This window comes from Lissotriton vulgaris, chromosome 3_1, assembly GCF_964263255.1.
Source record: "Lissotriton vulgaris chromosome 3_1, aLisVul1.2, whole genome shotgun sequence".
Taxonomy (NCBI): Eukaryota; Metazoa; Chordata; class Amphibia; order Caudata; family Salamandridae; genus Lissotriton; species Lissotriton vulgaris.
In genome coordinates this window covers 36,242,307-36,267,867 of record NC_141689.1, presented here as the reverse complement: position 1 = coordinate 36,267,867, position 25,561 = coordinate 36,242,307, and the positions used below count along the sequence as shown (strand labels likewise).

At 46.3% G+C, this 25,561-nt stretch overlaps 1 protein-coding gene across 1 annotated transcript in view; it reads right to left on the bottom strand.

The window, feature by feature from the left end:
* The window catches only part of LOC147725878 (putative E3 ubiquitin-protein ligase HERC1), a 1,064,842-nt gene that overhangs the window by 685,575 nt on the left and 353,706 nt on the right, over positions 1 to 25,561 (bottom strand). Inside the window, exons 22-24 of the mRNA XM_086963380.1 lie at positions 16,738 to 16,947; positions 15,810 to 15,930; positions 9,657 to 9,894 (exon numbers count right to left, since the gene is read on the bottom strand). Of these exons, the coding sequence (XP_086819506.1) occupies positions 9,657 to 9,894; positions 15,810 to 15,930; positions 16,738 to 16,947 (569 nt within the window). The remainder of the gene's footprint in view (positions 1 to 9,656; positions 9,895 to 15,809; positions 15,931 to 16,737; positions 16,948 to 25,561) is intronic.

The window sequence follows — 25,561 nt, the reverse complement described above, 5'->3', positions numbered from 1 at the left end:
CTCCGGCTTCCGCCTCAGAGGTTAGGGTTCAACTAAACGCGCTCGTGATCAGCGCTCTAGTTATAGGCGGAGGGTGTGGGCGTGGCCTGTGAGGTGGGCGTGGCCTCGCGTGTGCAGAGATGGCGTCCCTGACAGAATAATGTCCCAAACAGCGCTAAATCCGCTGAGTTGTAAGGAGCCTGCTAGGCGCTTCAGCCCAGAAGAGAGCACAGGTAGGAGTGCAAGTAATTTAAAACACAAACAGAGAATCAACAATTTTAAAAATTTCACAAGTTTTCTCCTCCGGCTTCCGCCTCAGAGGTTAGGGTTCAACTAAACGCGCTCGTGATCAGCGCTCTAGTTATAGGCGGAGGGTGTGGGCTTGGCCTGTGAGGTGGGCGTGGCCTCGCGTGTGCAGCGATGGCGTCCCTGACAGAATAATGTCCCAAACAGCGCTAAATCCGCTGAGTTGTAAGGAGCCTGCTAGGCGCTTCAGCCCAGAAGAGAGCACAGGTAGGAGTGCAAGTAATTTAAAACACAAACAGAGAATCAACAATTTTAAAAATTTCACAAGTTTTCTCCTCCGGCTTCCGCCTCAGAGGTTAGGGTTCAACTAAACGCGCTCGTGATCAGCGCTCTAGTTATAGGCGGAGGGTGTGGGCGTGGCCTGTGAGGTGGGCGTGGCCTCGCGTGTGCAGAGATGGCGTCCCTGACAGAATAATGTCCCAAACAGCGCTAAATCCGCTGAGTTGTAAGGAGCCTGCTAGGCGCTTCAGCCCAGAAGAGAGCACAGGTAGGAGTGCAAGTAATTTAAAACACAAACAGAGAATCAACAATTTTAAAAATTTCACAAGTTTTCTCCTCCGGCTTCCGCCTCAGAGGTTTAGGGTTCAACTAAACGCGCTCGTGATCAGCGCTCTAGTTATAGGCGGGGGGTGTGGGCGTGGCCTGTGAGGTGGGCGTGGCCTCGCGTGCGCAGCGATGGCGTCCCTGACAGAATAATGTCCCAAACAGTGCTAAATCCGCTGAGTTGTAAGGAGCCTGCTAGGCGCTTCAGCCCAGAAGAGAGCACAGGTAGGAGTGCAAGTAATTTAAAACATAAACAGAGAATCAACAATTTTATAAATTTCACAAGTTTTCTCCTCCGGCTTCCGCCTCAGAGGTTTAGGGTTCAACTAAACGCGCTCGTGATCAGCGCTCTAGTTATAGGCGGGGGGTGTGGGCGTGGCCTGTGAGGTGGGCGTGGCCTCGCGTGTGCAGCGATGGCGTCCCTGACAGAATAATGTCCCAAACAGCGCTAAATCCGCTGAGTTGTAAGGAGCCTGCTAGGCGCTTCAGCCCAGAAGAGAGCACAGGTAGGAGTGCAAGTAATGTAAAAGACAAACAGAGAATCAACAATTTTAAAAATTTCACAAGTTTTCTCCTCCGGCTTCCGCCTCAGAGGTTAGGGTTCAACTAAACGCGCTCGTGATCAGCGCTCTAGTTATAGGCGGAGGGTGTGGGCGTGGCCTGTGAGGTGGGCGTGGCCTCGCGTGTGCAGCGATGGCGTCCCTGACAGAATAATGTCCCAAACAGCGCTAAATCCGCTGAGTTGTAAGGAGCCTGCTAGGCGCTTCAGCCCAGAAGGGAGCACAGGTAGGAGTGCAAGTAATTTAAAACACAAACAGAGAATCAACAATTTTAAAAATTTCACAAGTTTTCTCCTCCGGCTTCCGCCTCAGAGGTTTAGGGTTCAACTGAAAGGGTGGATAGAGGCATTGACATATTAATAGATAGGTCTTATGGACAGGCTTAGAGATGGATGGATAGGTTAGGATATGAATGGGTGGACAGATGTATGGATGGACGTACAGAATGGTGAAAGACTGAATGCTGGATGAAAGAATGTATGGATGACAGATTGTATAGACGAAATAGTGGATATCAATGGGTGGATGCAAAGATGAAAGGATAAATGGATAGATGATTGGATGGAAGAGACAAGAGAGCTGTTCTGGGGAGGGTCGCGATGGCTTGCTTCATTTGTTTGGTGCCATTACAGATTTGGTTCAAAGTGGAGGGTATTTATTTTTTGTGCTGATCCCTTGATTTTTTCATCCTGAGTTCAGAGAAACAAGGACTACATAATGCAAGGCTTCAACTCTGTGAAGTCGAGGCGGCGCATGAGGCTACTAACCATACTCACTCTAGTGGGCTTGCATGAACTGTCTGAGGTCCATATCTCTCACATGGAAGCACTGCTTGCCAGCCATCTACTTAAGTAGGAGTCTGCTGAATGAGTTTTCAAAGAAGCTAAAGGAATCCCATTCGAAAAGACATTGTGGCTACTGTGGCAGCGTCCTTCCTCATAAGTCGGCAGGTCCAGTGAAAGCCGAAACCTGCTCTGCATTTGCCAAAGTATGGCTCTACATCAGCACCGCGCGCTAAAAGCCGTTGCTGATGGTCAACCCTACAGACGTCTGTCGGGCACCTTAAGCTGATGAATGCAAAGCACCAGAAGACAAGCCCAGGATGGGGAAGATGACACACATGTCCACAGTATTCTTGCCTTGACTGATGTCCAGAAACCGCACCAGCCACACCCCATACACTGCAGAAACATCAACACTCTGATTGCTTGGTTCAGGAGATAGAGACAGCAATCAATAGCTATTTGGAAGTGACCAATAATAGTGCCAACATAGAAATGGTCTGGGATGCTTCTAAAGCTTCAGTTCGTGCTGTAATAACCTCCAAAAACAAAATAGAAATGAGAGAGCTGATTGAAAAAAAGAACAAGCCAAGAACAAGAGCAGAAACAAGCCAGAGGGGAGTTCTTACAACACAAAATGATGAAATCCAGACAGAAGCTCAGGAAAGCCAAACAGTGGATGCAAGACTCAGTATTATTATGAATCGAGATATATCTGTAACAGTGCCTATCTGCAGGAATCATTTGGGAACTTGAATATGCAGGCCGCACAGGCAAGTACAAAATAACATCAGCTCTCCATATGAGAACGAGATAAAAACACGAGGCTCCGATCCCCTGGAGATACAAAGCATCTTTAGGCGGCACTTTGAAAGTGTCTATAGCCTGGAGCAAGGAGTCGATATAGCATGCTTCGCTCTTTTATGGATAACACCCCAGTACCAATATTGAAACAAAGTCAAGACTTTGATTTGGCGACTTTGTTTAACTTAAAAAAAGTGGACAAAGCGAGTATATCTATAGCTATGGGGAAGCCTTGGGCGAAGACAGTATCCCAATTGAGTTTTATCAAAAGTTCATATCCACTTTAATAATCATATTTTAAAGGGAGGCAATATTCAACAATCTTTTAATAATGCATCTGTTATTTGTTTTCCTACAAAGGAACCCAGAGAATGTTAACTTATATAGACCCATTATCCTCCTGAATACCGACTATAAAATTATGAAATTATTTGCTAATCCTTTGAAAAGGATAGTCGGTGATTTAGTCAATAGGGATCATTGTGGTTTTATTCCTTGTATGCAACTTCATACTAATTCACATTTTTTGACGCCCTGGATTTTTTCAAGCACAAGCAATTGCCGACTTTACATGCTGAAAAGGCCTTCGCCCTGGATTGCTACGAGAGTCTTTTTAACACCCTAGATAGATTTGGCTTCCCTATACAATGTATACAGGTCATACAAAAGCTGTACCAGGGTGCATCCGCTCGACTGTTAATAAATTCAATAGACATAGGGGCATGTTTGGTGAATCGGGTAAGAATACAGGGGTTCCCTCTACCTCCCATCTTATTTGCCATTTTTAGGTTGCGCATTCAAGTCCTCTTGTGTATACTTTAGTATATACTTATACATCAGTATGTACTTATATGTGTATGTACTTTGTGGGCTCTGGAGATCAGCCCTAGGACTTGTCCGCATCAGCTTAGGGACTTTTTTTTCTGTTCACCTGCCTCTAGTTAAGTGTCTTAATAAAAAAGGACCAGTAGAGGTCAGTAAAATACCAGAATTGCTTCCTGCTGACGGACTTTCTTTTTTTAAATTTTTCTGGCAACTGCCTCTATTTAACTGTTTTAATAAAAAAGGACCAGCAGAGGTCAGTAAAATACCAGAATCTCTTTAGCATTCCCTAGATTCCAGTCCGTAGAAATTGTCTTCCCCGAGCAGCCGTGGAGAATATTTTTTTCAAATCTTGTATTTTCAGTGATGTGACCACCGAATGCCCTGATTTTATATTAAAAACAGAGCGTTGGACTATACCATTTCCCGCTGAAAGGCAATATTTATCTCCATGAGTTCCCATACCTGGCCTATCACTCAGTTTGGTGCTTACTTTCCACCATGTTACAGAACAGTAGATGTTTCAGCACCCAGGCTAATGTGCTGCATAGCTAAATACATATAAGGGCCCAAAGATGAGACCAATTACATTGAAAAATGCTTGTTATAGAAGCTCTCACCAATGCCAGATCATGGTATAGAGCAACCTGTCAGTGGGATGTCTACAATCAAGCTGTATGTGGATGACATGGCACTGTTTTGAAACCAGGCTTAGAAAATCTGAAAAGGATATTTGATGTTTTCCATTTATTTCAATTGGTGGGTGGCTATAAAATAGATTAAAAACAGAAATCCTTTTATGCAATTGCACAATACGCACTCTATCTCCAGAACTGCGCCCTCTCGTAAATCCTAAAACTAAAAGATACCTTGGCATATATACTACGGAAAATACTGGTGATCCTTTTGTATTAAAGTATGCGCCCTTAATTAAAAAGATCAAAATGCTATTTTCAAAATGGACGGCTCTCCCCATTCCAATAATGGGCAGAGTTGTGCAGAACCAAATGTCCATTTTATTGCAATTGCATTTTTTTGTTCACTGCCTTGCACTCTCCACACGATTTTTTTAGAGAAATCAAGGAATGTTTTCAACCTTTATTTGGGCGAACAGAGGGGCATATTATCAAGAACGTCGATAAAACTGTCGCCGCTTTAGGGGCAGAAAACTGCAGCTAAAACTGTGATAATGGGCTTGATAATACGCCCTTGTGAATTCCCATAGCAGCCAGGTTAACACCAGAACCTGGGCTTCTATGGGAATTCACAAGAGCACATTATCAAGCCCATTATCGCCGCTTTAGCAGCAGTTTCCTGCCGCTAAAGCGGCGATAATGTTTATCACCGTTCTTGATAATATGCCCCACAGTGCCAAGATTAGCGATAAACACCCTCTGTAAGCCAGCTTTAGAAGGAGGCCTGTTTTGAACATTTTTCTTAATTTTTTTGTAATTCTCCAGATGTTAACAGACCAATAAATCATGTTTTTAGATTTAATCTTACAGAAATATAGGATTACTGATTTTTTACGCCTAACTGAATCTCCCCAAAAACTCCGATAAAAAACATTTGCGATGGTTGCTGAAACAAAAAGAACGCTTTTTTAAAAGAAATTGCTATGCCTGCTATTAATGGTTTAACCAAATTAGAAATCATTTCAATAGGATTCCTTCCCATATTACATTTATAAAAACAGGTTCATAGATGGAAGGTCACTGGATATCATGCTATTGGAGACTTTTCAAGCCATGACAATTGAAAAGAGTGGGTCGATTGGACCGGTATTAGCTGCGCAAAAATATGTCCTCAATGGTCCTGTATCCAAACCGAGCTTTTTTTAAGCAATTGGGGGCATATTATCAAGGGCATTAGCGCCGCTTTAGCAGGACTTTTTCCCGCGAAAGCGGCGATAATTTTATCGCCCAATTAGCAAGCTGTCGCTAACAACAGTTAGCGACAGCTTTTAGGCGATAGCGACCGGTTTGGGTCCCGCTTTGCATGTCAGCGATATTTTTCGCTAATGACATGCAAAGTGGGAGTACCCAACCTGTTAGCGACTGAAAGCAGTCGCTAACACAGCTATCGCCTATTAGCAAGGCAAGCGAAGCGATAAAAAAATCAGCGCTAAGCGCGAATATCTCCAAAACCTAACGCCTGCTCAGACCACTTCTTAACCTGTATATCCAATGGGAGGTGGATATTCAGGTTAAGACCCCATTAGCGATAATCCCTGAATATCACTGGATTTCCAGCGATATACACGCATTGAGCCGCTACCGCCGGATATTTTATCGCTTTGGAGATAAACGTTGCTAATAGCACGTTATCTCAGCGATAATATCTGGCGATGTGCGGTGATAAAAAAAAATGCGCTAATCTCATTTTGCGATAAATATTGCTATTTGTTGCTAATATGCCCCAAGGTCCTTATTTCCAACAGCGATAGTCTGGGTTTAGTCTGGGTTTAGTCTGGGTTTAGTGACGGCTCTAATTAAGAATCAAACGCGTAGGTCTGTGAACTCCTGGAAGGCTAAGCTGGCGCATTACAAGGAGCTGGATGTCTTCAGTAAAATACAACAGAGGTGGCAGTCAAGAGAAGAAGTGCAGATAGATACAGAGTCTTGATATAAGATAAATGTATACAATTTCTCCCCCTTAAAGGGGTCCCATTTTCTCAGATGCTGTTCTACGCCAGGGCCTTCCCTATGGGATGCCAGCTCTACTACAGAAAATCAACCCTCAGATATCGACAAATTGTTTTAGGTGCTGGATTGAAGCAACTGGGCATTGGGTTCATATGATTTGGCCGTGTCCAAAGTTGACGGCACCCCAGTCCTCCATATAGGAGCACTATAGGCGCGCGCTAAAAAAAAATCGACTTTCCCAAAGATCTGCTCCTGGGACTACTGAGTTACTCCCCTGATGTGAAGCTGAAATCAGATCATTGGAAAAAGCTTTTTTTGAATATTCTCATTGCGAGACCTATAATTTTGCAGAACTGGGAAACTGATTTAATAGCCACATTCGAACAGTGGCGCCCCAAAATATAAAGAGTCTAAACTACTTTAAGCGCTGACGTCAGGCTTCAGACAGGAAACCTTTGAGGTTGAGAAATGGCAGAGAGAAAACTATGGATCCACTGGAAGCAGCACTAGAATGAATTTACAATTAGCTAGCAGAGCCTATCATCATTATGTTGTTTATGTTCTGTGAGAGAAATGACGAGTGTGCATGCTGTGATGTCTTAAATATGCTCTAATAGAGAAATGCTTGTGGAACTTTGCTGCAATACCATGAGATGAATTTAAGTTGAATTGTTGCCTTTTATTTGTAAGCTCTTCCAATTAAAAATAATACACTTAAAACACTCTAATTGCTTGTGTGTGTCACAGCAAAGGAAGATTCCAGTCAATTGCTCCAGCACCAAAACTAGCACCAGGGGCACCTTATAGGGGTGTACCTCCCTACTCCTCATTACTGGAAAGTTAACCCCACCATGGCCCATGGGCACAACACCATCCGGGTAACGTTCTTCATTAACTTTGAGCATTGTGAACTCTGATCAGCTGCAAACCTGCAGAAACTCTACAACTTAGGGGCATATTTACAAGAAAATGGTGAAGTGTGTGGTTAAGCCAAGAAGGCTAACGACACGCTTCATCACTTCAGAAACGCAGGGCTGTACCATATTTACTAGAATATCCCCCTGCGCTGACGCTAAATTTAAATGCCTAGCTCCAACGCAGGCCCCCTTGCACCGTAGTGCAAGGGTGCCTGTGTTGGAGGGGAAGATTGTTTACGTGCAGGATGGTCCCCCTTCTTGCACCTAAACAATCTTGAAATGTCGTTTTGTAACTTCAATGTGTGCTGCTCATAGAAGTTGCAAAACAGCATTTATTTAAAATGATTGTTGATGTGCAAGAAGGGACAACTTCCTGCAAATAAACAACCATTTGCATTTTGCTGTTTCTGTGTGTGCTGCACAAGGTCCAGTGTGCACCCCGTAGCACTGCAGCGACCCAGGAGCCACTTCCGAGAGCAACTTGAGACTCCGGTTCTTCTCTTCGTGGAGCTGGAGAGAGTCTCCTCCTTGTGCAGAAGGTATGAGAAACTTAGAAGAGTGACAGACTGGCCCACATGAAAGCCTGAACCCCTGGACTAACTTGTCCACATGAAAAAATGTGAAATCTTGATGGACTGAGCGGGAATGTTCTTGAGTCCTACACAAGAGGGTGCTGGTAAGGTACTAAATATTTCAACTCTAGCCCAATGGAAAACCCTGATGGGCATGGGGTCGGCAGGCGGAGTCAGAAACTCACGCTGAATTTTCTGCAGATTCCACATAATCTCCCAGATACCAGGGGGCGTATCATCAAGGCGTCGTGATAAAATTATCGCCGCTTTAGCGTCCGTTTTCGGGCGAATAGCGGCGATAATTTTATCGCATTATCAGAAAGGTCAAGCTATCGTGTGAATCCTTGCCTTAGCGCTCTTTCCCCTAACACCCAGCTTTCCATCTCTAATGAGATGCAAAGTGGGCGTTCTGACAAAAAATAACGTGAGAAATGTCGCTAACCAACATTTCTCCGATCATGAAACCTCCCGCTAACTTGCATGGCGATCATAAAAGAAGCACTAACTGCGCTTATCGCTACTTTTCTTACGCCTGCCTTCACTCTAACTTAGCCATTATATCCAATGGAAGGTAGATATAATGGCTAAGTCTGCCCTGCCCTATCAACAACGTATCGCCAATCGTTGTGCGCTTTGGAGATAAGCGTCGCTAATAGCGCGCTATCTCCATGATAAAATCTAGCGATAGATGGCGATAATTATCCTAACGCTAAGCGCGCTTAGCGAAAATTATCGCCGGTTGTTGCTGATATGCCCCAAAGTTCGTTTCCTCGCACGAGGAGAGAACTCCTCCATCTATGCACCTTTCATATTTTTCTGAGTAGATCTTTTGGAGAGTGCTCCTTCACAGAGTTCTCACCTATAGGAGAAAAGGTGCCTTTGGCTGCGTCCCTAAATGTCTTTGCTAGAAATACCCTCTTTGTGGTTTTGACGGCCACATTTAGTGAGCCGTGATTGCAGGGTAGGGCATCAGGGTTGGATGCATGACACCACAGGCAGATGTGACGATAACCTGTTAGAGACATCTACTGGTGACATTTAAGGCAGGGCCTATAATCTAAGCCTTTCGAACAAATATTTCACCCAGTCACAAATGTAAGCTGCAAAAAATGTCTTTCAAGCAGCGCTCCAGACTGTATCAATGAAATGTAGTAATTCATGAACTGAGGTCCGTGCTCGGGTTGGCGCCTTCTATACGGCGGTGTTATCATATATGTCCCTTATAGTTGTGGCTGGGGCTCTATGGTGCTGCCGGAGAGCTTCTGCTGGGAACAACATTTACTGACCAATCTGACACCTGGGAATATTCTATGGGTGAATAATCTGTAGGGGATGAATCCATCCGAAGGACATTGGTTGGTGTAGAATATTTAAAAAATACCCAAAACATATTGTGGCATTTAAGATGACCCTTTAAGTACATAGTTTTCCAAATAAGCTTAAAGATTGCACCTCATCCTCCTTGGCTTGTCCCATGATCCCATTCAATCACGGTTCATATTGAGGCGTAAGCCCCCAACGAGTTATACTCCTTGCTGTGGTCTGACAAGATATAATGGTTAGCAGTTTCTGAAATGCTTGCCTGAAGTGGTCTCTGAACTCAGACCTTGCAGAGATGAATTCAGAGCACCTCTCAAGCCCAGGGGTGGAAGGCCTGCCCCCAGACCTCTTCGGAACGTGATACATGCGACAAGCGAGGCATAGCTAGCGAGAAGTGTGCACTCACCAGACCAGGAGCGCCAGTATCTGCTGGAGTCGCGCACTTGCCAGTTGTGTTGCTAGATCTAGCTGTTGGTAGCTGGATATCTTGGCCACGAGCCAGCGCTGATTTGGGAGCACACAGATGTTGGCCATAACCGGAAGGATCTTCAGTAGGCCGCTTCCAGCCACCGCCGTGATGTCTGCGGCCTGGTAACGCACACTTAGCACAGTGAGCAGGACGAGCTGGAGGTGCCGACGAGACCCTGCAAGGAAAGAAAGCGTGCTCAAGTACTGGCGTGTGAGATGTACAACCCGATCAGAGCTTCACCTACACCCACACCCAACTACCAACAAGCTCCACCTCAGAACTATCTCCAGGCTAGTTCTACAATCTCCCGCCTGCTCTGACTTCCCTCCACCCTTCACGATCACTCTAAGCTCAGTTACCTCCATGAGCGATCACTCTATGCTCAGTTCCCTCCATGAGCGATCACTCTACGCTCAGTTCCCTCCATGAGCGATCACTCTACGCTCAGTTCCCTCCACGAGCGATCACTCTACGCTCAGTTCCCTCCATGAGCGATCACTCTACGCTCAGTTCCTTCCATGAGCGATCACTCTACGCTCAGTTCCCTCCCCGAGCAATCACTCTACGCTCAGCTACCTCCATGAGCGATCACTCTACGCTCAGTTCTCTCAATGAGCGATCACTCTACGCTCAGTTCCCTCCATGAGCGATCACTCTACGCTCAGTTCCCTCCACGAGCGATCACTCTACGCTCAGTTCCCTCCACGTGCGATCACTCTACGCTCAGTTCCTTCCATGAGCGATCACTTGAGGCTCAGTTCCCTCCACGAGCGATCACTCTACGCTCAGTTCTCTCCATGAGCAATCACTCTACGCTCAGTTCCCTCCATGAGCGATCACTCTATGCTCAGTTCCCTCCATGAGCGATCACACTACACTCAGTTCCCTCCACGAGCGATCACTCTACGCTCAGCTCCCTCCATGAGCGATCACTCTACGCTCAGCTACCTCCATGAGCGATCACTCTACACTCAGTTCCCTACATGAGCGATCACTCTACGCTCAGTTCCTTCCATGAGCGATCACTCGAGGCTCAGTTCCCTCCATGAGAGATCACTCTACGCTCAGTTCCCTCCATAAGCGATCACTCTACCCTCAGTTCCCTCCACGAGCGATCACTCTACGCTCAGCTCCCTCCATGAGCGATCACTCTACGCTCAGTTCCCTCCATGAGCGATCACTCTACGCTCAGTTCTCTCAATGAGCGATCACTCTACGCTCAGTTCCCTCCACGAGCGATCACTCAATGCTCAGTTCCCTCCATGAGCTATCACTCAATGTTCAGTTCCCTCCACGAGTAATCACTCTACGCTCCGTTCCCTCCACGAGCGATCACTCTACGCTCAGTTCCCTCCATGAGCGATCACTCTATGCTCAGTTCCCTCCATGAGCAATCACTCAATGCTCAGTTCCCTCCATGAGCTATCACTCGATGTTCAGTTCCCTCCACGAGCGATCACTCTACGCTCCGTTCCCTCCACGAGCGATCACTCTACGCTCAGTTCCCTCCATGAGCGATCACTCTACGCTCAGTTCCCTCCATGAACGATCACTCTACGCTCAGTTCCCTCCACGAGCGATCACTCTACACTCAGTTCACTCCATATGCAAGCCATGATCGCTTGTGTACTAGAAGATTGTGCTCAGAATACCGACTGCCATAAGTACTGTCTCCTACATAGCGATCATACCAGAATCGGCCAGGTAGGATTAATAATAGAACATTTACACTCAAAGGCTGAGATTTTGAATACAATCTTTAGGGGACATTATTTTTGTCAGACTACATTTGTCTTCATGCAAAGCTGACATGCAACCAATACATTTATAGTTGCCAACGTTTCACGTAGAATATGGTTCTGTTGTATTGTATTTATATTTGCCAATTAAATTGCCCAATGGACACCCCTCGGTGAGCTTTGAAGCAGGCAGCTGATAAGCTCAAAACTCTTTATAAAATCAAGAAAATGAAATTATCCAAAAATAGAAAAGATAGACCATGTCTGTCCCAAGTGGGGGCACTTTAGTCACCATTAGCATCCTTTTTAAGGTGAATTGGGGACAACAAGAAGGAAGTGCGCCTGAAGTTCACCATTTTGAAAGGAACCGAATCTTAAAAAGGCATGTGTTGTAATATGTGCAGGCGTGGCTGCCATGTTCTGCACCCACTGATCTAGAACCATGGAGAGTCCAGACCACAAGAAGTGGTCCAGCCGAAGAAGGTACCCAGGGCAGGGTACTGTGCTCATACCTTGGTGAAGCTATGCACGTTTCCTTCAGCTGCAGACAATATACCACACTTTCCAACCAAATAACTCATGTATGTATGAATGTATGTAAGTATGCATGTATGTATGTATGTATGCATGTATGTCTGTATGCATATATGTGAGTATGCATGCATGCATGTATGCATGAATGCATGTTAGTATGCATGTATGTATGGTTGTATGCATGTATGCATGTATGCATGTATGTATGCATGCATATATGTATTCATGCTTGTATGCATGTATGGATGTATGCATACACGTTATTATGCATGTATGAATGCATGCTTGTATGCATGCATGCATCCGTGCATGTATGTATGCATGCATGTATGTATGTATGTATGGATGCATGTATTCATGCGTACATGCATGTATGCATGCATGTATATATACAAGCATGCATGTATGTATAACTGAATGTATGGATGCACGTATGTATGTATGTATGTATGTATGTACATATGTATGCATGTATGTATATGGCACTTCCATAGTCAAAGGGTAGCTGAGCACAATGCAAGCTAAATGACAAGTATAAAGTGATTGGGTAATAGGACAGGAAGCTTGCCTGTGGATGGTTGATGCATTGTGATGTAGCGCCCTTTAAAGAGCTGTGTCTCCAATTCTTTCCTAAATTGGAGCAGCGCTGGGGAGCTTCTCATGGATACAGGGATGTTCTTGCAGATCCTGGCTGCATATATGGAAAGGGCCTGCTGTCTTGCTTGCTTTTTTTTAACACTCCTTAGTCCACAGTCCGATGGTGTCCTGGCTGCAGGTGTGCAGAGAACCACCACAGATGCTGAGCTTGTCTGCTAGATAATGCAATGGAGTTCAGTCAGGAGAGTGGTGATGTGATCATATTCCTTCAAGCCCTGGATGAGACGTGTTGTGGTGTCTAGGATGCCCTTACGGGTGCCAGTGTGAGGCCTGGGAGGCCATGGAGTGCGGCATTACCACCATTCAGATGCAAAGTACGAGGGCTTGGCCAGCATTCCTGAGGTCACTTTCTGGAAAAGACAATGGTCTGAAGAGAGTCCTTGCACCGTCATCTTTGTGTTGTTCCTCGAAGGCTGAGGTTGGCGTTCACGATCGATCCCAGAGACCTGTCGTTCTGTGAAAGCGGGGTCCCGAGCTGTCAAGGTTCGTGTCTTTGCTTCGGGTTAGTCTGGATCTTGATGCTGTTCTTGGTCAGCACTGGGCCTCCAGGTCTGGATGGTGTGGGGCAGTGTTTGAGGCATTGGATGTCTGAAGCAGGGGAGGCGTCCAAGTAGAGCTGAGAATAACCAGCAGCAGGTGTATCTGTGAGAAGAGCACCGGCGGCTCAACATGAAGGTGGAGGATCACCGGAGCAACACAATCCTCGCTCATTTCAACACCACGATTCTCTGATTCCGCAGCAAATGATGCCTCATTCCACAGCCGTACACCCTCAGTCCACAGACAAAGAAACACGATTTCACAACACGAGGACCCTCGTTCTTTTTCACAAACACCTTAATTTACCAGCAAAGCACCCCTTCTTCCACAAACAATGGGTGAAGTGGTGTATTTGGGGTCTCACCCTAATCTCTTTCTGCAAGTGTTGCCATCCCTTCTGGATGCCACCCTGCCGTACCGGGGGGTAATGTGTGATCTAGAGGCAAAACCACTTGGAAAGTAACCGCAGATAGAACCAGGAGGAAACAAAAACTAAAATCAGGTAAAGCCTCTCAGAGGAATAATCCTAATTGAAGGACATTTCCTAAAGCTCTGGAGCTGGAGCGGGTGCACTTCTGAGACGCAGGGGTAAGGTTTTGCACCCTCTATCTAGATATACTCTTAAAAACGACAAGCTCTAACATCCAGGGACCAATTTGCAAAAGTAAACTTAGACTTAAGTCTAACAATTACTACTTTTTGGTATTCACAATGGAATGTTACTACCAGTAACTACTACTAGAGTTACTATTAGCAAACTTACTACTAGTAAAATTGCAAGTAGTAAAGTTACTAATAGTAAACTACCTTTGGTTAGCTGGCTTCATTATCCATGTTGTCTTTTCTATGTGGTCACTCGTTAATGTCAACGCTCTGTGAATTGGTTGTAATAATGCTAGATTCTGCGTTAAGTATGGTACAGAGCTCTATTATCGCCTAATAAACAAGGCGCTGGATACTTTGTGCATAACAGAAATGTAGCCAACTAAATGTTCTTTCGCGTTACTGCCAATGTCGCCCCAGTTTTTAAAAATAAGAAAAGCTCCCTTGTCTGAGCGGAGGGGCGCGAGACGGCCTTCATCTTTATGGAACTGCTCAAAGCCACTCTACTGTCCATGGTGTTGACCCATCACTAGAAGTGTCTTTGACCCACTTGGCACAAATCCAAAAAAAGCTTTGGCTTGATAATTAGTCTTCACACTTTAGGGACTATAGAGAGAAAGAATACAAAATAGGTTCTCGGTTTTTGTAAAAGTGACTCTTCCTTTCCACAGATTTTTCAATTTCAAGGTATTTAAAATCTGATTGGAACTGTGGCAACAATCTTCTTTTAAATGGGTTGCTTGAGAAAACATTGATCACTTATGACTCCAAATGTCTTTACTTTGAGTTACTGCTCCAATGTGATTGTGAGTTTTATATTAATCATTACATTATTTACTATTTTTCATGTTTACATTCTGTTTTCTGATTTATTTGTATTCGGTGTGATTTCAAAATGTTGTTTTATTTCATTTAATCAATGACCTGATTGTATTTTTATGAGCTGTTTTGAGGGTATGTTACCAAAATAAATGAACTCTTGCTACTGGTTTGATCTTTATTCACTGGCTTAACTCTTCTTTTATTACATCTTTCATAGACTTTGTTGGGTTGGCAACCTTTTCTTGGAAGAGCAGGGCTCCAATTATTGATTCTGATCCACTAACTCTCTGCCCAGTGACCACTGTTTCCACTCCTGATGGAACCCCCAAGAACTCGGCTTTCTTAAATTAGCTTTATTCAAAGAGGTGGTGTGCACAACGCGTTTTTCACTTTAATCCTTCCCTTAAACATTTATTGTTTGAAATGCCTGCGTAAACTGGGTGGGCAGTGCCTCGCCCTGCTTCACACAAACGATTCAATGTGAAGGTGGGGAACATAATTATGCTCCACTCCCAGTCGCACTGCGTGAAAGGATGTATTATCCTGCTTCAAATTTCCACGAGTAATTTATTCAATTTTTAATTAAGGTTAATCAACTATGTTATCCCAATTTTAAAGGCTTTTCTATTTGTAATCCACAAGCATGATTTATCCTGCCTTTTGAATGTTTCCCATATTTAATGACTGTCCAAATGGGAAGGGAACACATGTTTCTGATGATGCACTGTGTCCCTCCAGGATCAGTGAACCTCTGACACCTCTGGTCATCCAGATAGTTCCCACTATAAAATGAAATGAAATTAATTTGTACTTGTAAAGCACACTCATACCCCCAACTGGGGTTCCCTGGCGCTGTACGCTTACTGCTGTGGAACACTTCCTGGCTTTTCCCTGTGAAATGTCCACTCCTGGGCACACCTAAGGTGAAGCCAGGCATCCCAGCGCTGTTGGGGCCGTTGTGGAGATTAAGCAAGCTATTGCCCAGAGTTGCAGAGTGGGACCCATGATTAGAATAGGCACAGAGGCAAGAATTATCAGGTCCGATGAAATTGAGCTCAATACCCACCGAAGCGGGCATTGAACCCTGGTCCCAGGCCAGACCTCTGCATCAAGGTCTGCCGCTCTAACCATTGAGCCACACTTCTTCACTATGATGGAGACATGTGAAATAGTTGCCACCTGCTGCTCTACTGACCTGTGTGAAGTGGCTCCATCTCCGTCACTCTCCGTAGCACCGCCACCAACCCCCGGTACAGAGACAGTGCAGCCGTGCGAAGCTCCTGCCGGGTGCTCTCATGCAGAGACTCCGTTCCACTCTAAAGGCAAAGAGCACAGTAATGGGCGGGTTAGCACTTTGGAAGGAAAACATTATATTCATACAATATTGAGCTGGTTGGAAAATAAACACTAAGGGTGCCATGGAGCTGCACCTATCACATCGCATCTGATCGCAAAAAGATTGGTTCCCCTCTGGAGCCCTTAGTGTTGTCTGAGTGTGATGTGCATAATGGTGACTCCTTGATCTGTGGTGAATGAGGGAGTGTTTGGTGTTTTACAGTGTTTGTCTCGTGACACTTGTAAGGGTCAGAGGGCGATGGGCTTAACAGAGACCTGCTGGCTTGTAGTCCAGTGTTCTTAAGGGAGTTACTAAGATGCAACTTGTTAGATGTACATATAACTCATCTGCAACCATCATCTTCATTGGTTATTGGTCCTGCAGTTAAAAGAGAGCAGAATTCAGGTAGAAGCTGTTCGTCGTTCACAGCCTCGTCGGTACAAGAGGATTTTCTGGAAGAAATGTATGTTCATAAGATATTCATTGAAGCTATTGTCATGTGCAGTATGAGGAGTAGGTCTCCCAACCCTAGAAGGAGACATGGAAGTATCTGAGATAGGGCGTCATGCATTGACTATTTCCAATACCACATAGTTTAACAAAAGGTAAAGCCGGGTCCATCTGCACAGAGGACCAGTTTGTTCCTCTGCTAACAGCTGGTTTCATGGTTGTACCCATCACTGAGCCAAGTGGGAGACATATCAGAGCACTTTAGTTTCATGGGTGGACCTAGTCAAGGAGTGTAGTGGGAAAAGTTTATATTTATTTCACCTGTGCTCGGACATACCATGTAGGTTTGCAGCTTGTCTGATGACTGGGACTTCTGCCATTCAAGGATAAAACAGCCAATAAGAAAGTGTAGCTGAGCTGTCTGCAGCGGTCTCTCTCTGATGGCGATGTCATCTAAAGTCGCAGAGGAGCTGTTGTGTAGAGCTGAGCGTTCCACTCCCATTTCAGAGAGGAAGGATGATATCCCTCTCAGAGCTTCAAGGTGGACCTATGAAAAGGCCAAAGAGCAACAAACGATGGCTGAGAAGTCTACAAGGCAAAGTCTTGCCACCAGTTGCTTATGACTAGAGGAAAACAATCTCACTCAGCAGATTAATGAGGGTATGAATAGAGAAAGATAAATGCAGGCAAACATCACGAGAGACAAACCACCGCCTCCAGTCGTAACTGATACAAGATCACCAAAGATCATCTCACCGCCTCCCTCAGCACAACCACACTGCCGACATCCACGGATGCCAACACCACAGCACGCAACCTCCACCAATGGATCGCCAACTGTTCTGACGCTGACGATCATCAAGAAAGCACTCAGCAAGCAAGACTCCAGGAAATCCAGTTGAGTCACTGCTGCCCTCCACAAGTCTAGACACACCTTTAGATGACTCAAGAAGAGATGGAGAAACAACAAAAGCCTGGAAACCCATGCAGCCTTCAAAGCAGTCATCACTGCACACCCCCTCCTCCTCAAAATCACAAAGAAAACGGCCCTCCGAGAGAGAACCAACGCCAATGCTCACAACAGCTAAGAACTCTTCACCATCGTCAAGGAGTTTGCCAAATCTAACAGCAAGACCACAGAAGTCCCACCCTCCTAAGGCCTCTTCAACAAACTCGGCACTTACTTCCAACCACAAGATCAAGCAGATCTCTGACAGTTTCGTCAGCCAAGAACGGCCCATCACTCCAGCCACCACCACACACAATGACGATGCCCCCAATAAATTCTACTCAACTGGACCCCACTCACCAGGGATGACACTCTCAAGACCATGAAGAGCATTCACTCTGCAGCACCATCTGACCCCTGCCTACACCACATCTTCCACAGAGATGCCACCACCATCGTCCCCGTATTACGCAGCACCATCAAGTGCTCTACTGAGACAGCCACAACCAAGGCCCTGGGGGGAGTTCCTCTCCCAATTCTGTAGGTTGGTGTACTGAGTCTGTGAAAAGAAAAACCCTTACCAGGTCCTCATAGGGTTGCCCTAGGCCAGGTTGGTGGTGATTGTAAGCAGATGAGACCACAATATTATGCCTAAAAATTCAATCTAGAAAGAGCAGAAGGCAGCCAGCTAGTCAACCCCTTAACAGGTATAAGCTGCTAAAGGTGTTTGTCAACATTAAAAAGGCTAAGAAATATCTCTACAAAAGGCTTGGCATTGGTTGGCTTAAGGAAGACTGCCGGGGAAGAGGTAACTAGAGTTTCCTTTTCCTCGAAGGAAGCAAATAACCTGGTGGAAGCAGCTGGTCCAGCCCTGTTATCTAACGGAAATAGTCCCTGTGAAGGAAAAGAGGAATTGAAGATGGTCCCATGTTCATGTGAACATGAGGGGTTGAAATAGAACCAGGTCTATTTGGCTGGGCCCCTAGGCTTAAATGAGAGATCAGATTTTGGGAAGAGTTGGTGGGAACATGATGGTTCACAAGAAAGAATACTTACCATAACGTTCTCCAACGATAGACCTACGAGTTAAAGGAATCACAAATGATCCAACGCTGGAAGTCTGACGAGTCAAGGGGGGAAAGTAACCATGGAATGTGAGTTTATCTCCCTCCCCCTTCCATTAAAAACACTCAGTATCATTACCTTCTGCTGTGGAGTTGTGGAGGGGCAGACAAGATCGATTAGTAGGAGATACGGGATCAGCAGCCTGATCTTCCCCTTGTTATGGAACATTCATGGATTCAAAACATTTACATCAAATTGAAAATAAGAGAGATCTTGACAAATTATTCCATATTTTTCCTCCAGGAAATCTGGCTGTTGCAGTGCCCAGTCGTGGGGGGGTTTGTTGCCATAGCTCTTAATGCCAAGGCCTCGCCAAGAGGAAGATCAGTGGGTGGATCATCAACCTTGGTCTCGGTCTATTGTGGGAGGAAAATAACGAAGCTCCAAATCACCTGCAAATGGATCCTTGGGGTCTCATTGACAAGTACACAAATACAGAGGAGTCAAAACAGGTCATATATGTCTGAATGTGTCTGCACTGTGTGAGCTGCTGAACCTGGTCAATGATGTAAAAAAATGATTTGCGTCTTCCCAGACGCTTTGTTGGTGGCAGGGGGAGATTTTAACAAAAAATCCGCTTTTAAGGATTTTTATGAAGTAATTAAGGAATTGCTCTTAACTTTAAGCATTCCGGAATGCATTTTCTCAGGAAGCACTGGGGAAAGAGACGCGAATGTTCTGCATTGTTTAGTTGAACTGAATTTGAGAAATGCATATGTCAGGCGCAATGATGATATTTCAGCTGGGAAAATATTTAAACATGGTAGTAGTAAATTACCAATTGATTATGTGATGATTCCAGTTGACCAGTTCTAAAGTGGGGAACATTTTAGAGTTCTAGATATGGGACCCAGTGATCATTTTGCTCTTAGCTTGGAGTTTAAAGAGGCCATTTTAAAGCGCCAATTGCCACCAGTGACATGTAGGTTGTTCATCGCAAATGAATTAGAGTCCAGCTTACAGAAGACGCACTACAAGCCCTCTCTTTAGTTGAATTTTAACTTTTCCGTTTAGAAGTAGGACAAGATGCACTAGATTGGGACGCTAGATAACGAAACTACTGCGGGCCCAGTTTAAGCTAGTAAAAGGAGGCTCACACTCAAATAATAGGTTAAGACGTGTGGAATTTTAGTTTGCGATCTGAACATCATCTGCGCCAGCTTGTCACCTATGCACTACGCGCACGGCAGCCATTCTAGGTCACCTATGTATTACGTGCACGGCAGCCATTTTAGATATCATGGTCTCCCTGTCCACGACCGATCGCCAGCGCGCCCCTCTGACCCAGCAAGCATCCTCCGCGCACCCTGGCTCCCCCCTCCCTCCTCCTTATGAGCATGACCCATCTGCATGACCCTGTCCTTAGGAGTCACGCCAGCGCCTGACCAACACCTCCTCTCTTCCCATGAATGCCCCTCTGTTGATAAACCTCCCCTCTGCGCTGGATTGTCCACGCAGCATGAATACCACTCCATTGATGGCCCCTCACCCGGTGTCCGACTGTCCACACAGGTCCGAGGCCATTGCCTAAGCCGAGAGATACCATTTACTGCCCTTATTGTATGAGGTCGCTCTCCTTCAAAGGACCCTCTATTGATCCAGGCCTCCCCACCCCCTGTGACATGATCAGGCGCACACATCCTAAGACTCGACGAAACACTCAGCCGCGTGATGACCCTCTCTCTTATCAGCAGGTTGAGGACCTCCATTGTGAATGTATATGGGGGTGGGATTAACACGAGGATTACGGGGATGTCATTTCCCATGCCTTACAAAGTTGTGATTGTATTAAAGGAAGGTCACATGCCATAAACCAGTGTATAAGAGGCCAGGCCTCTGAGTGGCTGTTAGAGCACCTCGAGACGATACCTTGTTGTCTGATCTGATGTGTTCTGCTCCGTCGGAATAAACTTCTGTTTCCTGCCTTCTGGTCTCCGGCGCCTGCCTCATTGCTTGGTAATTTGAATGGTACAAGGGCGGTTAGCGCCGGGCAAAAACTTGAGAAAGGTCCTAGCCCTACCTTTTCCACAATTGGCGTCCCAAACCGTGGGGCCCATCAGCAACACGTGGATCCAGTGGGAGAGGTCCCGATGACAGAGTGAACGACTGCAACGATCGGGAAGAGCTCATGTCCGATAGACCCTCGTCTGACAGCCGATCATCCGACCTTCACTAGTTCTGAACAGACCTCTCTCGAGTGATCTACGGTCCTGACTGGGAACCATCAGGAGTGCCGCGAACATCACGAAGGAGAGAGGACGATCGGGCGCTGGATCCAGAGGACAGGAAACCGTCCATGCGGTCCGGGTAAGGTCGTGTAAACACGACGAATTGAGGAAAATTGTTTGTTTGGATAATACTAGTATTACGCTTTGTTGAAACCTCTGGAGATTCGCTGTCTGCAAACGGGGAAAAACAAACAGGCTCTCTCTTTGCAAACAGTGAAGGATAGGTAACGCGGACTTTTTGTACCTATTGTAATCCGCCGTGTCTATCTTCCTCCCCCACTGTTTCCCGAACTGTCGTTCGTGGATTATTGTCTGGAGATTCTTTTTCTGCAAACAGGGAAGAACAAGGTCTCTCTTTGCAGGTAGAGAAAGAGTGGGTAACGATAACTTTTCGTGCCCACTTATTCTCCCCACTGAATTGTTTGATTGGCCGATTATTCGGTATTGGTTCGTTTGAGGTATTCACCGCCGGCAAACAACGGAGAATAGAAATATTCTGTCTAATCTTTGCCCGCCGTGATAAGATAGGTAGTGCAGACTTTTGTCCCCGGTGTAAACCGTCATGCCTATCTTCTCCCCACTGGTTGGTAGCCTGTTTAGCCGGACCGCTTATTAGAGATGAACCACCCAGCTCCACTGGAGGGCACCCCTAATAAGGACATGTTCACTAAGTATGGACTAGTCGCTATAGCTTACACTAGACTATGGCATAAATATACGAAAAAGAACCCTGAAAGTCAGTGGCCACTGATAGGTTCCTTTAATGAAAATAAAATAAAAACATTAGAAATAGCGCTCCAGAAGAATAAGACCACGCCCACTATGCTCGACAGTATCGGCATGTGGCGCAAAGAAACGGAACAACGAAAGAAAAGAGAAGAAGCAAAAATAGGGAAAGAACTACGAAAGGCAGCCCACCTAGCCGCTAAGCAACTAGAAGAAGAAAGAAAAGAAAGAAAAGAAGCTACACAAAACCAAGAATCAGGGTCAACAGGCCAATGTCCTGTTAGGACCCCCTCTGCGCTCTACCCTGAACTACCCTCCAAACAACGGACAAACGATGAGCTATTGCTAGGTCCACCGATCATCTACATGCCCCCTCCATATGCTCCCAGCCAACAAAACTTGCAAGCCCCGAGTGTGAGTGAAAGTGGCCCTAGTGCTAGTGCACCGGCCCTCATGGCCTCCGCACCAGCCACATTAACAACTTCGTTAGACGACCCCGAGGCTAGCAAACAATCATCCGCCAGGTTAAATAGGTTAAGCAAAGATGAGCGGGATGGGATCGACAAAATAGCAAAGACATTGGTAGAACGAAGGGAGAGCGAAGAATACACAATGAGCGTATATAATTCACATGCCGACAGTCATAAACGGCATTTCATTTTACGATTCAGCTACCACACCCTGAACGCGTATGAAGATAGGTATCAGAGTAAGGGTCCATCTAAACTAACCACACTGTATAGGAAGATTGATGTTGGAGATGGGACTGAACGTGAGGCGACGGAACTCTTCATGCAAATACTTGAGGTCTTCCGCCACCTCGCGGAACAGAAACCCGAAGCCAAGGTTACGGTCCCTGAAACAACCTCGGCAGAAGTAGCCAATACTATGATGCCTATCAGAGAAGCGGCTCCTTACTGGATACCGCCACGGGGCCAGGGAACGAGCGATGATGTTAATAGTGAAAATGCAAAGGGAAGGGTGGTGTACAATTGGGTTTACCAACCATGGGACCGACAAGACATCCTAACCTTTAAGCAAACCTTGCCCGACTTAAGAAAGAACCCGACAGCATTTTATACCGAATTAGGCACAGCCTTGGGTTCGACAATAATGACTTTAGCAGATATTGACTTGTTCTTTGGGTTATGCCTGCCAGCTGATGTGTGGAAGCAAATCCGGAAGGTCGACCACACGGATCTGTTTGGACATACCTGGGACCAACTCGGTAAACTAGATAGACAGCGAGAGCCGGGGAGTAAACCAGTGAAGGACATACTGGAACTCCCAGACAAACTGGTCCAGAAGTTAAAAACCCTGGTCCCGGAAAGAAAAGTCGACTGGTCGATAGTCACGGCCTGTCGACAGAAACCCCAGGAGGATGTGTCAGAATACTTCTCCCGATTCGAGACCGTGTTCTCCGACTACAGTGGCCAAGACATGACCACCGCAACCGGACAGCACCTGTTTGTGCAAAATTACGTAAAGGGACTAACACAGGAGGTCTCCCAAAAACTGCAGACGAGTGAGAGTAGTTGGGGGGCCTCCAAACCCGCAGCTATCCTTCAGATGGCTCAGTATTACGAGCACCAAAAGAATGAGAATGATAGGGCGTCCGAGAAAAAGAAGAAAGATTTGAAGGAAAGGGTAATGATAGCCCAGATACAGGGCATAGCGCTAGGACGGGAACACCAAAGGGGGAACTACCAATCAACTACCCCCAGAGATCTACCCCCTAAAGATCACACCCCCGCACCCCACACTGGACGTAGAGACGTTAGCAATGACCAATGCGCCTTCTGCAAAGGGCTCGGTCATTGGAAATTTCAGTGTCCAGTTCTGATAGAAATGAACAGAAATAGGGAGTCCAGGGATGTGGCGGGTGGTCCGAGGAATAGAATACAGGGACGAGGGAGCCCCAACGACACCAATAATGACAGATCAGGAAGACTGAACACATTTGACCGACCCCGACATAACCAATATCAGCTATCTGAAGGTGAACATACCCCCGACTTTGCATAGGACTGCCAGGGGCAAGGGAGGGATCCAGTCGAGCTCTGTGTTGACCAGCAAGGTCCTTATGTCACCGCTAAGGTCTTGGGTACAGAGTCTCCATTCTTGGTAGACACTGGGGCGACACGTAGTGTGTTATCAAAACGACTGATTCCAAGGGCACCCTTGTCTGGCTCACACATAACGTCGATAGGTTTCGATGGGACGCCCTCCACTAACCCCCTGTCCGTACCTATTACCTTTGACCTAGAAAACAACACTACTGACGCGACATTTCTCCTTTCCTCCAACTCCCCTGACGCCATTATGGGCATTGACTTACTGAAGCATTTTCGAGCTACCATTAGGTGTTCCCCAGATGGAATACGAGTCATCCTGTACGACAACCCAGACATGCCCAGATCCCGTCCCCCACGACACATGTGCTCTATAACTGACGCTGACCTATCCCTGCTTGACACCCTACCTTCGTACCTGTGGGCCAAAAATGACTCTGATGTGGGGCGAATGATGATTGATCCTATTCACATAACTGTACGACAGGACGCTATGCTCCCGAAACTCCAGCAGTATCGGATATCGCCAGAGGGTGAGAAGGCACTGGTAACGATCATTCAGTCTCTGGTAGACGCAGGAGTGGTTGAAGAGGTGGTTAGCAACGTCTGCAACAGCCCAATCCTACCTATTGTTAAGAAGCAGGGTGAAGGAGATGAGAAAGCGTACCGCTTCATCATCGACTTGCGAGAGATTAACAAAGTAGTTGTACCCCAATATCCTGTGGTATCTGATATCACCACCATTCTAACCCTCATCCCGTCCACTGCCACCACCTTTACTGTTATCGACCTTAAGAACGCGTTTTTCTCTATCCCCATCCATCCAGACAGCCGTTACCTCTTCGGCTTCACTCTAAAATCCCGCTCGTACCGATTCTGTAGAGCTCCCCAGGGGTACACTGAAAGTCCCAGCATTTACAGCCAGGCCCTCAAAAGACAGCTAGATGCCTTCCAGCTACCAGAGGGAGTGGTGTTGATCCAATATGTTGATGATATCCTTTTGGCGGCCGACACCACCCCGCTTGCAACGACAGCCACCGTCCAACTCCTACACTTTCTTGCAGAAAATGGCCATAAAGTCTCCAAAAAGAAGTTACAGTTCTGTCAGCCACAGGTGACTTACCTAGGCCATCTTCTGTCCAAAGAAGGGAGGAAACTTACACCCGACCGAATCCAAACCATCCTAGATACCCCCATCCCGAAAACACAAAAGCAGGTCCGCTCTTTGGTTGGCCTAACATCTTTTTGCAGACAGTGGTTGCCTAATTACAGCCTCATTGTGAAACCATTACTTGCCCTACTGACCAAAGATGTCCCCTCCCCGTTTCCTTGGACCGCTGAGTGTCAAGCCTCCTTTAAGGAATTACGGGATGCACTCTGCTCAGCGCCCGTCCTCGGAACGCCGGATTACTCCAAACCCTTCTCCCTCTTCACCCACGAAAGGGAGGGATGCGCATTGTCTGTCTTAACTCAATCAATTGGTCCTAAGCAGCGCCCTTGTGCCTACTTCTCCGCCACTCTTGATCCTGTAGCCAGAGCTTTGCCTGCCTTCGAGCAGTAGCCGCCGCTGCTGTCTCTATCCGTCAGAGCGAGGGAATTGTACTTTCCAACACTCTCACAGTGCTAGTACCCCATGCAGTTGACACCCTCTTGAACCAGACCAAAACCCAGCACCTGACTAGCGCCCGGCTGACAGGGTATGAACTGACGCTACTTGCACCCCACATCACGCTAAAGAGATGCACGACTTTGAATCCTGCCACATTGTTACCCCTGCCTGAAAATGACCCTGACATTCCTCCCATCCACGACTGTGTGACCCTCACGGACGAACAAACTAGGAGTAGGGTTGACCTCCGAGACACTGCTTTCCCTGACCCCGATGGAGAGCTATGGGTAGACGGCTCTTGCATCAAACTCCCAGATGGCACCACTTCAGCTGCCTATGCAGTAACGACAGCCCGAACAGTAGTTGAGACAGCCTGCATCACACAACGATCTGCCCAAGCAGCAGAGCTGATAGCCCTCACTCGAGCATGCATCATAGCCGCAGGGACCACC